This window comes from Colossoma macropomum, unplaced genomic scaffold (genome assembly GCF_904425465.1).
Source record: "Colossoma macropomum unplaced genomic scaffold, Colossoma_macropomum, whole genome shotgun sequence".
NCBI classification, from domain to species: Eukaryota; Metazoa; Chordata; class Actinopteri; order Characiformes; family Serrasalmidae; genus Colossoma; species Colossoma macropomum.
This window is the reverse complement of record NW_023495014.1, coordinates 1,060,184-1,072,995: the sequence shown is the minus strand read 5'-3', so window position 1 is coordinate 1,072,995 and position 12,812 is coordinate 1,060,184. Positions and strand designations below refer to the sequence as shown.

The 12,812-nt window shown below is 39.6% G+C and overlaps 1 protein-coding gene across 1 annotated transcript in view; it reads left to right on the top strand.

Annotated features, from left to right (window-relative positions):
- The window catches only part of mgat5 (alpha-1,6-mannosylglycoprotein 6-beta-N-acetylglucosaminyltransferase), a 147,029-nt gene extending 137,416 nt beyond the window's left edge, over positions 1-9,613 (top strand). Inside the window, exons 13-17 of the mRNA XM_036561089.1 lie at positions 3,105-3,251; positions 5,224-5,340; positions 5,482-5,556; positions 5,782-5,939; positions 7,364-9,613. Of these exons, the coding sequence (XP_036416982.1) occupies positions 3,105-3,251; positions 5,224-5,340; positions 5,482-5,556; positions 5,782-5,939; positions 7,364-7,562 (696 nt within the window). The 3' untranslated portion in view covers positions 7,563-9,613. The remainder of the gene's footprint in view (positions 1-3,104; positions 3,252-5,223; positions 5,341-5,481; positions 5,557-5,781; positions 5,940-7,363) is intronic.
- The last annotated feature ends 3,199 nt before the right edge of the window (positions 9,614-12,812 follow it).

The window sequence follows — 12,812 nt, the reverse complement described above, 5'->3', positions numbered from 1 at the left end:
ATTGCTCTGTGGGGCACAGCAAACAGGCAGAGCAGAGGTCGTTTGTGTCCAGTGACGTTTATTGCAGCCATTTTAATGTCAAGCTTGGTGAATTTTCACCTTACAAGGGAAGGGGTCATTCTCTCTCTCTCTCTCTCTCTCTCTCTCTCTCTCTCTCTCTCTCGCTCTCTCCCTCTCTCTCTCTCTCTCTCTCTTTCTCTCTCATTCACTCTCTCTCTCTGTCAACACTCTGCTGTAGCTTTCAGTACAGCCAGTAGCACAGTTTGCTATTAATAGCACCTGTTTCTTTTTCTTACTTCCTCACACCTCCTCCTTATTTCGGACTGTTAAAGCTGTGCTGCCCCCTGCTGGCAGCAATTGTAATTCTAAAATCTGTATTTGGTAAATTACAGCTTTTAAGCATATGGATAAATCAGGGATCCAGGGATCCTTTACAAGTCTATTAAAATAGAGGTCTGAAGTTGAAGGTCATAAAATGTCTGATAATGTCTACACTATTAGAGGTACACAGTAGTATCCAGACAGTCCTTCTGATTAGTGAATTCAGCTACTTTATGATGAACCTATTGTTGGCACATGGGTTTAATTGCAAAAACACAGCTTGTATATTCTCCATCTGTGGAGCAGCCTCACATGAGCCAAAGGTCACCATGCGCAATGCCGAGTGTCAGCTAGATGGGTATAAAGACCACCAGCAGTGGCCTGTGGAGCAGTGAAACTGTTTTCTCTCAAGTGATCTCCATCTAATACACTTGGGATGAGTCGGAGTGGCTAATCATTCGGCATTCAGTACCTGACCTCACTAATGCTCTTTTCCAACATCTAGTGTAAAGAGAATGAGTGAGAAATAAGAATTAGTGAGAGTAAGAGGTGATATACAGAAACCAAAAGTGTTACAGTATTTTTATTATTTACGACCATGAATTTCTGCTGTTTATTGAAGTTTAACAGGTGTGACAAGTTAGACAATCATATCAGTCAATAAAACCCCGACACAGAGATCAGTAAAATATTGTTTTTGTTGTTTTTTTAATTAATTATTCCAATAAGTCAAATTTCCTGTTTTTTGTTCTGTTATATATGTTTATCTGTTCATGCACTTTTACTGAAGATCAAATATGTCCACAAATGTCAAAAAAAAAAGAACCATTTCATGCAGTGTACTTACTTTAGGCATTTCACATTATTGATTCAGCAGTTAATTCTTTTAACATTTTGCAAGACATGAGCGTAATATGTAGTAATATCATTGCCTATTGTACAGGCCTAGTTGTGTGTGTGTGTGTGTGTGTGGTGTGTGGTGTGGTCTCGTGGAACATGTTTTAAGTGTATTTTTGTAGCCTTGTGGTGTATTCGCATATTTTCCCCCTGAAGGCCCTCTTCTGTACTTGCTGGGCTGTGAACGTGTGGTCATCTGTCCAGTGAAGCACAGACTGCCCTTTGTGCTCAGTGTCCAGCATTTAGACCTGCACTAGGCTAAAGGCCCTGAGGCCTGAGTGCTTCCACAAGCAGATTATTGTGGCTCTCTTCAGCGCCGCCCCCCCCATGCAAGCATCACAGCCTAGGCCTTCTCAAATATTTGCTCAAGTCATGGAGCTGAATAAGAGTCTGTTGTGCGATTAGCCCTGTGATCTAGAGAGGAGGTGGATGCCCTCAAACAGCAGACATGGGAGAGGAGGAGGAGAACAAGATGTCTGTGAACGGCCTACGCAATCTATGCACTGTTAATTGTTTTGTTGCCTTCGTCACAGTTTCTTTGCCCTTTTTACCTTTTCCTTCCCCAATTACAGACAAATGCAAAAGTTTGAACACCCCTGATCAAATGACATGTTCTGTTGATTTTCTAAATAATAATAAGTAAACACATCTTCTGCAGGGAACACAATTAAATTTGCAGTGTTTCTGCACATTTTTATGCCCAAGTCCTATTTATTTGCTGGGCTTTATTTGCAAGGTGGAAAAAACCACGTGTTATGTTTTACTGTTTCCTGTTATGTTAAATTCAGCAAATAAACAGGAACTTGTGCAGAAGTGTGTTCTCTGTATGGGACATATTTTCACTTAGAAAATCAACAAAACATGTAATTTGACCAAGGGTTCCCAAACTTTTATATGCAACTTGGCCTGGATGATGTCTAAAAATAATGATATTTTCTAGTTAAAATGTTTTCATTATATTTTCCAGTTAAATAAAATTGTGATTATTGATTAACCAAGCACACAGTTCACTGCAGCTTTGACCTACTTTGTTTTATTTTTAGTGCATATGCCTTTCTTGAACATTAACGGATCAGATGTAGGTTAAAAGGAATAGTTTGTAGTTTGTAAATGCAAAAAAAAAACCCAATAAAAATATCACTAATATCTTGAGCACAAGAGAAGTCTCCATTGAAATCTTTTAAGAACCCAGTGATTAAAATATACATATGCTGAATGGCTAGTTTTCTGTGCCACTGAAAACTGTTAACCATTTCTGTGATACTTTGAAAACTTAAGTGATTTGAAAGGTTCTGATAAGAGCAAAGCATTTGTTGTTAGGATTCTGTGATGATCAATTCTTGCTTTATCTGTATTGTCCAGTTTATGATGGTTGTGTTAGGCTTTCTCAACCGTAGCTCATCCACATGTGTGAAAATGGCCACTGCACTGAAGATTTTTCTGAATTGTCTCAAGCCTAGAAAAACTTGTGGTCTATCAGTGGCAGGAAATCCTTCAAAGTGGTAAAAGGAAAACCATAAAATGTAAAAATAATGACCTGAAGAGCTTCAGAATTTCAAAACCAGGCAAGCAAAATACTAAAATGTACTTGGCTCACAGAGATATAAGGGCATATCTACACCAACCATGTTAATGTTGCCTTGTTTCCCAGATGCTGCCTGGAGAAATGAATCGACAGCCATGGAATTAGCTGTTCCCCTGGGGAAGGGAGATTGTTTTGAAAGCAAGCTTGTCATTTTTGCCAGATAGTTTGCTTTCAGTGTAAGCCATGTTTGCATTCAGCCTTTGCTATTGGATGACTGAAGACATGCTCGCTAAATGTAGCATGAAAACAACATTTGCTGCATTATGGAAATTCTGATGTTTTTTTTTTTTTCCCTCCTCAGTTGTTCGTGGGACTGTCCTTCCCCTATGAAGGCCCTGCCCCTCTGGAGGCTATAGCCAATGGCTGTGCTTTCTTGAACCCGAAGTTTAACCCACCTAAAAGCAGCAAGAACACAGATTTCTTCAAGGGCAAGCCCACTCTAAGAGAGGTACCTGTTTTTTCATACACATGCATACAAACGCATATCACTGCTGTCCAAAAAAAGAAAAGAAATATCTCCATCTTTGTTGATTTTTATTTGTCTACATCATTTGAGTGCAGCAGCCCATCACATTGTGTGAATATTTCATGAGGAATGGGCCAATAGAAATGCTTCAAAATTGCTTGGAATAAAACCTTTTTGTATGAACTTAAACAAAGTAAAGGAAGTTTTGGGTTTTTGGAGTTTTTTTTTGGACAGTGATGACTAACTGGCCACTTTAAAAAACAAAAAAACAAAAAAAAAACACCTACTTTGTGTTTCCACTCACTGGCCATTTAATGAGCTCCGCCTACTTTATAGGTCACTATATAGGTGTACAAGTACAGTTTGTGGTCCATCTGTTGTTATGCATAATTAGTCAGTTACCCTCTAACCCGTTTATCATTGATCAGTTTCTGACCACAGGACCGCTCTTGACAAGATATTATTTGGGAGGTGGGCAGTAATCAGCAGTGGCATGCTTTTGACGTGTTGCTGGCGTCTTTACACACATCAGTGTCACTGTCTGAGAGTGGTCCACCACCCAAAAATATCAAATCAAGAGCGGCTCTTTTGTCAGAAACCAAGCACTGATGAAAAGCCAGAGGATGACTACCACAAATCAGATGCATCAGCCCATGGCTAACAGTCTCTAACCGGACCCACCCTTGCAGCTCCATCTTGCTAGTGTACAGTTAGAGACCGCTGACCATGACTGCCACAAATCAGATGCATTAACTTATGGGCAATGGTCCTGGAGCAACAAGGCTGGGTCCAGTGAGGTTATTGGCCCTGATGGACAGCAGACTCATTAGAGGATTTCAGGAAAGACCGTAGCCCCATTTCAGTTCTTTTGGTAACTTTACCTCACCCACTTCAACTCACCATTCGGATGTGTGTCACACCTGTGTTACACAGGTGGCCATTCGCAGAAAAAGGAGAGGAGGTGACAGTGAGGATTATTCAAACTAAACACACTCGCCCTCGGCAAGTAGGCCTCAGGGAACTAATTAGCTAGCCTTCAAACTTTACAATGCAAAACGTTTAAGTCTGTGTAACAAATACAATGTGTGTGATTAATTGTTTTGTCTGGCAATAAACTTGGAGTAGAACTGTGGTGACATTTCTTTCCTTTTGTTATTGTTAGCCATGTAATTCTTAAAATTATTTGTAATTTGTGACTCAGAGCCCAGCAAATCGAATGGTATGGTTTTGAAATGTTAAGCATTTTAAAGTAGTTTACTGCTGTAGCTTAGAAACAGCTTTGTTCCCCATTAGTTTTGGGTTTGCAAAGGGAAATGCGTCAGGTTGCAATGATTTCTGGGAAGTTCTGCTGCTAAAGTCGACCTCTCTGAGGGCTCATCTAACACCCTTCAATTCAGCTAATTAAGTAATGGAACAGCCCTGAAGATGGCACCAGGGATTCCCCTGAGGGAATAAAAAAAGGCCGAGTGGGCGAGGACTTGTTAAAACCGGTACTGAAAAGGGGGCCTGACTTTTAGAGCCTGGCCTTCAGTTTGGGACACAAGTGTCAAAACTTGGTTAAAAAATGAAAAATAAGTAAATTAAAACCAACTAAATGATAATCCTAATTTCTGCTAGTGTTATGTTTTTACTTACAAACTTCAAGATCATAATTTTTATTTCCAACCAAAACTTAACAATGAAATAAGATACTTGCAGAGTTGAAATACAAGCATCATGATTCTATGAAATAAAAATTAAAGATGTGTGTTTTCATTAGGCCTTCTCTAAAGGTCTGGAAGGCCTGAGGGTTCCCCTCTGCTGATCTGTTGTTGATGGAGATTTAGATTGATCATTAGATAATGTGATAATTGCTTTGTTTGTTTTGCTTTATACAGCTGTCTGGCTCCATTTTGGAGGTTTGGTCATTAAATTGTGGTGGTTTTAAGAATTTGTTTATTCTATGTTACTCTAGTTGACCTCCCAGCACCCGTATGCTGAAGTATATATTGGGCAGCCGCACGTCTGGACTGTGGATATAGAGAACCCTGCAGAAGTGGAGAGAGCTATTAGAGGCATCCTCAGCCAGAAGGTACACGCATATAACATACATCACTGACGTTTGTGCATACACTTATATCTTTTACAGTTATTGCAGTAGCTCATTGGTGCTGATTGCTTCAAAAGAACAGAGATTGAAAATGTAACTGTGTGAAATTTTGTATTTGGCCAGATTGAGCCGTATCTGCCGTATGAGTTCACCTGTGAAGGGATGCTGCAGAGAGTCAACGCTTTCATAGAGAACCAGGTACATCTGTGTATTTTTGTGTTTGATGTTATTATTTTAATCAATTTTATCACTGTGACCTTCTTATATTTGTTTGTCTTAAAAAAAAAAGCATGAATTAAAAAAAGATGATTGTACTCAGATTTTCAGTGGCACTACTGTTTTGCTGGTGTGTTTTGTTTATTCCAAACAGTTTCCCAAACCTCAGAAAAATGAAATATCATCATATGTTGTCTCTCTCTGCAGGATTTCTGTCATGGTCAGGTGATGTGGCCTCCGCTCAGTGCTCTGCAGGTTAAACTGGCTCCAGTGGGGAAATCCTGTAAGCAGGTGTGTCAGGAGGAGCAGCTCATTTGTGAGCCATCCTTTTTCCAGCACCTCAACAAGGACAAGGACCTGGCCAGGTCAGTTTGCACATACGCACACAGACAAACAAACACATACATTCAGTCAAAGCAGACAGTGACAAAAAAATGAAGGCTACAGGTTCAGTGAGCTCATTACAGTACTAAAATATGATGTCACCTGCCATGCTTACATATTCCAGCAGAAGGCAGTGCAGTGCCAGTTGTGTGTGATTAATGTTTGTAGCATTTTTTTCTCTTGTTTCTGTAATATTGTTTCTGTAACACAACTCTACACCACATGGGGGTGACACCGTCTACTTTACTGACCTGTCTCTTTCCCTTGCCCAAACTAAATCTCCGGACTCCGGCCCATGGCCTCCGTTCTCACGGCCTTTGGGCCTACATTCTGTGACGTTCGCTGTAGTACTCTACGTCATCATGTCAGATCTGCAAGGCCACAAGGCTGCAAGCCTATGAAAAGGCTGATCACTTCAGAGTGAGATTTGTACATGAATTATGTATTACTTTCTTTGGAATACATTTTTTATTTGGCTAAAATATAATTTTTTTGGAATTTCTCCCGTTTGGTTGTCATCACAAGCATTTTGCTATAGTTTCTCGTAATTCCAAGAGCAAAATCTGCTGACGCAGCCCAAACAGTCTCTCTGAAAGGTCCCTGAAGGTCCATGTTAACCCCCTTATGACCTAAATGAATGGCAGAATTAGAGCCCTATGGCCCTGTAGACTTTACCGGTAACGCACACATCAAGTATGTATGTCTACGAGTCCAGAGAAGACCAGAGATTTATATCGCTGTCTCTCTGTCTCTCTCCCTCTTTCTACCTTTCTCCCCCTCACACACACACACACTTTCTCCTCTCACACAACTTTTCTTCTCTCTTTTTTCTTTCTTCTCTCCCTTCATCCTCCCTTTACTCTCTCTGTCTATAGCTCTCACAGTTCAGTTCAGTTTAAGATGGGTTTATTGGCATAACTATAGAGAAGCTTGTTGCCAAAAATAAAAATAGTGAAGTTTAGTGCTGATCATGTTCAGTAGCAATAATAATTACATTATCAATATTAATATGATTATTAACAGTAATAATAATTATATGCAATATGCAAACATATGCAAGTTTTAACACAAGCCCAGCACAACACAGATCCTAAGGTTATCACTTGTGAACATGTTTACTACTGAGTAAACTGTTCAGTTCCATCATCCTTAAAAGGAGTTTTAAAAAACCTGAGATTAATAACCAGCTCATCACACTGATTTATCAGTCCACTCAGGCTTTAGCAGGAACTTCAGTGTTTGTAAAGAAGTCATTTTTGAGTTCTGTCATGTCATCACATTCTTATGCCTTATAGAGGGTAGTTTTGTTGCTCTCTTTGATGATGAGTGCTGTGTTAGTTTGACTTCATCAGCACAGTAAAGATATGTTATTTCCCTCCTCCTTCCACCTCATGTGTCTCTGCAGGTTTGGGGTGGAGTGTAAAACAGTGGAGAGTGTGGGCGACATCGTGGTTCCAGCCTTCAGTGCTTCAGCACGTCACTGCGTGCTGCAGTCTGACCTGCTTCTCTTCAGCTGCGCCGGAGCACATCACTCTCTACAGCGCATCTGCCCCTGCAGGGACTACATGAAGGGCCAGGTTGCGCTCTGCAAAGGCTGCTTATAACACACATACACACACACACTCACGCACTCCAGTGTTTCCCCCTGAACTGAGGATCACAGCTGTGATGCAGCTCCTGTCTGTTTGTGTACAGCTTCTGGTGGTGGGCTGTGTATAGCGTTTCCTGTTTGAATTCCCCTTCTTCTCGTCAATCTTCAGTCTCAACCACATCAGTGTGATGCTGCCTATGCCACAGGGACAGCCGGAGGCACACTGCCTGCTGATGGCCAAAGAACACTCCAGTAGTTCATCTCTGTGTGACATATATATGGGTATTTATGCTGCCTGTATACTATAGCCAGTCGACTTAAAGGCCATTTATGACAAGCAAGTGAAATCATGGGGCTGAATTCAGTTCGCACTTCTCTGCAGGGGGGACAGTGCGTTTAATCTCGCAGTTGAGTTATTTAAAGACAAGAAATTCAAAGAAATCGAATGAAGAAAAAGAGAAATTTAAAAATGTGAGCAGTTATATGTTTTGTAGGGGACGTTACAGAGACGTTAAGGGAACGTTATGGGGACATTTGAAACGCTTCCCTGAATATAATTACACAGATGATCATGGCGGACATTAGCCGATTAAGCTATTGCATTTGTATAGCTTATACAGAAATGGAAGGGGAGCGGAAGTACTGTAGAAATTAAGACTGACAGTCAAATGTACAACCACACATTCTGGGACCTGGCATGACGGGCCTGAGGATGATCGTTTCCACCTCAACGCCTTGAACAGAAAAAAATGATCGCTCTGAAAATGAAAGGACAGAAGGAGACAAAACAGGGAGAGAGAAAAAAGAGAGGAGAGACTGAGTGCTGGACTGAACGTTTTCTTTTTGTTCATTTTCAAATCTTTCTGTGACTCGGAGAACCCGATAAGGCCTGAAATACTTGAAGAGGAGTTGCAGGGAATCTCCACACTGCCCCCTGCCTGTGTGGAGATGCTACTGCAGTGCTGCATTATTTTCTTTCTCTCTCTCCTCCCCAGGTCTCCTCTCTCCCTCTCTCTCCCTTTCTCTGTGCTCGCCGACATCACGGGACCAACCTCACCGGGCAGGAACGTTTTTGGAAGTTCCGGACCCCCCGGAAAACACAGCACGCAGAGTGTGTGTGTTTGTGGAAAGGAAGCTTCTAGACTTTTCACTGTAGCTCTTCTTTTCAGGCTGCCTGGAGAGAGGGCCATCCAAGTGTAGATACTAGTTTTGAATATGTATAGAGGTGTTGCAGCGCTTAGTGCTCAAACACGTACAAGCACACACGCGTACACTTTAAAGGAATACTCTGGTTTTTCAACCTCATCTTTATCTACTGCATTCGCAGCATGTGCATTACAAAACTCACGAAACTCACTCATAAGTAAAGCCAGCAGGCAGTTGTTGTGGAAAAACACCAACATTAGAATAAATACACAGAAACACATAAACAGGCCATTATGATTTGACCTGGATGTATTAGCTTAACCATTTCCAAAGTTCTCATTGAGGAAGGCCAGTATTTAGTTATCGTCCAATACCTAGTTTATCTAATCAGTCCTTCATTAAATTAAATCAGGTGTGCTTCTGATGGAATGTCACACATTCAGACAACAGCTGGATATTACTAAGAAGTCAGGAATCAAATCTGCGTTCTTCCTGATTGCTCATTGATGTGTACTGGATAAGGTCATGAATGATCACTGTACTGTCCTCATAGTTTACCTCTTTTAACAATTGACTTTTGACTGATGCTCACATGGTTCTTGCAGCACGTGCCTCTGCTAATGGCAGACGCGCAATAAAATCATAGCAAAGCTATTTCATTTAAATTTGGCACATGGGTCATGGCATGTTTTTTTGGCCAAGCATCAGAGACTTGATTGGTTAAATTTGAACTGACAAAGCATTCAGTCATAAAGAAGCAGATGTCATGCTTTTTAAGCATCTCTGTTTTAATAGAAGGGGTAGGATAATACATTTTACAGTACTTTGCAGAAGTCTTACACACCTGAGAAAATGACATTTTAGAAAGCTGTTCATCTGGGCAGTAAAACAATATTACAATAAATACAAAAATATGAGTATGATAAATAGTAATTTTATGTATGTGAGTTTGTTCAATGGTTACCAACCCAATACATGATTTGGATAATCAGCTCTTTGTTAAATCATGTGTGCTAAAGCAAACTTTGTTCTTCAGGCTAGATAAAATGGTACTGTTTTTATCAGCTAAGAAAATACAAACTTATTGGGAAGATAAATAGTTTTAAATAATGCACTTATATGCTTAAGCTTTTTGCACAGTGCTGTACTATAGTACTATATTGAGAAAATATGTGATAGATCAGGTTTACTACTGTGATAGGCTAATGAAAGATTAAAATGGTCATTCAGGCTTTGTGAAAGTAATAGTGCTTATATCCCAGACAAATTTCGGACCAATCAGCCACATTTATAATTTGGTGCACTTTGGCCTTTGCATTGTAAAAACCAACCAATTCAATGAAAAAGATACAGCGTCACAGAAACCCCAACTGTAGCTGACAAACTATGTGTGAAAACCGTTGAAATGTCTCAATCTGTCTCAGTCTAACACCTGAACTGCTGAAGTGTAATGATTGTGATTTCACGTTTCACGTTTGGAATTCAGCAGCTGCCCATTGGCTTCCATTGTAAGTGAGTTTAAAGTCAGCAGAAACACTGTCAGTGGTAATCAGCTGTATGATGTAGATAAATATTAGCTTGAATACTGGAGTATTCCTTTAAATTTCCTGACCTTCGATCTGCCATGATGTGCATGGTGGATTGTTTTATTTACTGAACCGTGAATACGCTCTCTAGCCTTGTGCTAGTGAGAACTTTTGCAAGAAACGTGGTGTTGCTATTACAGGTATACAGATCTGCCCCCCCCCACATACATTACAGCACACATTAGAGGTTGTCGGTGATGAGAGGTGCTACACACTCATCACTGCAGCACCGAAAAACACAACTGCCAGTAAATAATATTAATCATTCTCTTTCTCACACACACACACACACACACACATACACACACACCAAAAACCAGCCAGTATAAACTAACACACACACACACACACAGAGCTGGCCGGCAGTGACACCAGTATTTCACATCACTGACTTTAAAAGAATTATGTTCAAATTACGCCAGCTACCGTAATTTCAACATACACTTCCATCACAGATTGGTCTCTAAGACAAATACTGATGTTTTATTTCTGTAAAGCATTTAAAAACCCACACGTGTAGATATTACGCAACAGATTGCCACTTTAAATTCTGACAAAACATGATTACTCTTCTGTTGCTTTTTTAACATCATTTCAGGTCAGAATTCTTGAATTCTTCATTTGCCTGCAAAAATGTCAAAATCACCCTAAATTTTTTTTTCTGGAATGAAAATGCACTATCCTAACATATTTACTGATTATGTAACACCAGATGTAACACTGTAAAATTGTTCATAAGGGTTTTCAAATGATAGTTTTTTGTTTGTTTAATTTATTTTATATACAGATCTTTTATCTCTGGTGATTTTTATTTTTTATTTATAGAGAAGTGACTTTTTTCTTGACAGAGGGAAATATTATTTATCAGAGTAATTTAAAGTGTGTTTAAGTGCAGGTGGTTGTCCAGGACCACATATATATATATATATATACACAAATTACTGTGCAGAAGTCAGAGACTACCGTTCATTTGTGTAATTGTGTTCACTCTGCCTTTATGACAGCTTCCAGTTATTTTTAGGGGACCTGCTTTCAGTTGTTCAAGGAAATCTGTAGGGATGTTTTTTTCACACCCCCAAAGTTCAGTCTTAGAAGTTGGTTGCATTTTCTGCCTCTCACGTTCAATGTTGTCCCAAAAACGATGCTGGGGTCTGGTCTCTGGGGTGGTCAGTTGGTTGTTCTAAGAATATCAGCAGCTTCTTCGCTTGATTTGCACTTTTTCTTGACAGCTTTTAGTCACAGGGTGGACAGAAATATGTGTGGATTGTTTTTCAAATCTGAAGTTATTGTGGATATTTGATCTCACTGTTTGTGTGATGGTGACTATTTTGGTGGTCTACCAGGTCTTGCACAGTTATTAGGAGTCCCATTTTCTATAGATCTTTATATTTTTTAACTCAATTTTTTCCCCTCCCTTATGGATTATCTTAAATCTCCTCAAAATTAATAACTTAAAAGGAATTGTTTTGAAATAAAAAAAATGTAGGTGGTCTCAAACTTTTGCACAGTACAAATACATAGAAGTCAAAATTATATTGTCAGTAGTAATTGGTAATTTGTAATTTTTACAAAAATTACTTCAGAAATGATTTTAAAAGGTCCATAAAATTCCAAAGCACAGTGGATGATTTAGTGACACCATATATGATATAATGTTGCAGAGCATATCATTCTTTTCTGTTTAGTGTCCCTGTCCTGGACAAGCACCGCACTCCTGGTTTGGTTTGGGTTTTAAAAAGCCAGCAAGAACCTCATGAGCGTCGTCTCTGATGTCGGATTCCTTTTACGCGTTTGCACATTTGTAAATACAGATGGGTCTCTCCGAGTTCTCCGCGTACTATTAACTTATTTGACGACTTCAGCCGTTCAGCTTCACTTTTTGTTGTTTTCCTTCATTGAGATCTGTTTGTGTATAACGATGTTAACGCCAAGCTACTGATTTTACGTTCTTTTCATGATGTGCCTTCTGATGGTTAGTGGATGTAAGATTCATTTGTGTCTAGATAGACAGAGATAGAGAGCCGTGCGGATGGAGGAATGGTAGCTAACCAGACACCGCTGTTTAATAGAGACAGCAAAGGATAGTGAACGTTTGTGAGTAAACTAGTTTTGCCAAATGTTTTGGTGGTGGTGATGAAAATACTCAAATATCTAGTTTAGTAGGATCATGCAGATGTGTTTACAGCTGTTGGAATAGAATATGAAAGGTGCACTTGTGGATAAGAGGGGTTTGTGTTTATAACTGATCATCTGCGCTGCCTTCCACAGGTCAGTCACTAAAGCTTCATTTAAAAAAAAGGATTAGAAAAGCATTATGGTCAGTAATTACCCTTCCAGTAAGTATTGTTGTACTGTTGGAAATAAATGCAAATGATCCTGAGGTTGGTATCTGGTAATTTTTTCTTTCTTTTGCCTTTTTTTTGTTTTGTTTGTTTTTTGTCATCCACTCATCATTTGCTAACTTGTCAATCTTTCATTTCCTTTGGGCCATTTTATGTGGACACTGCTAGAAGAGATCTATTAATAGAGAC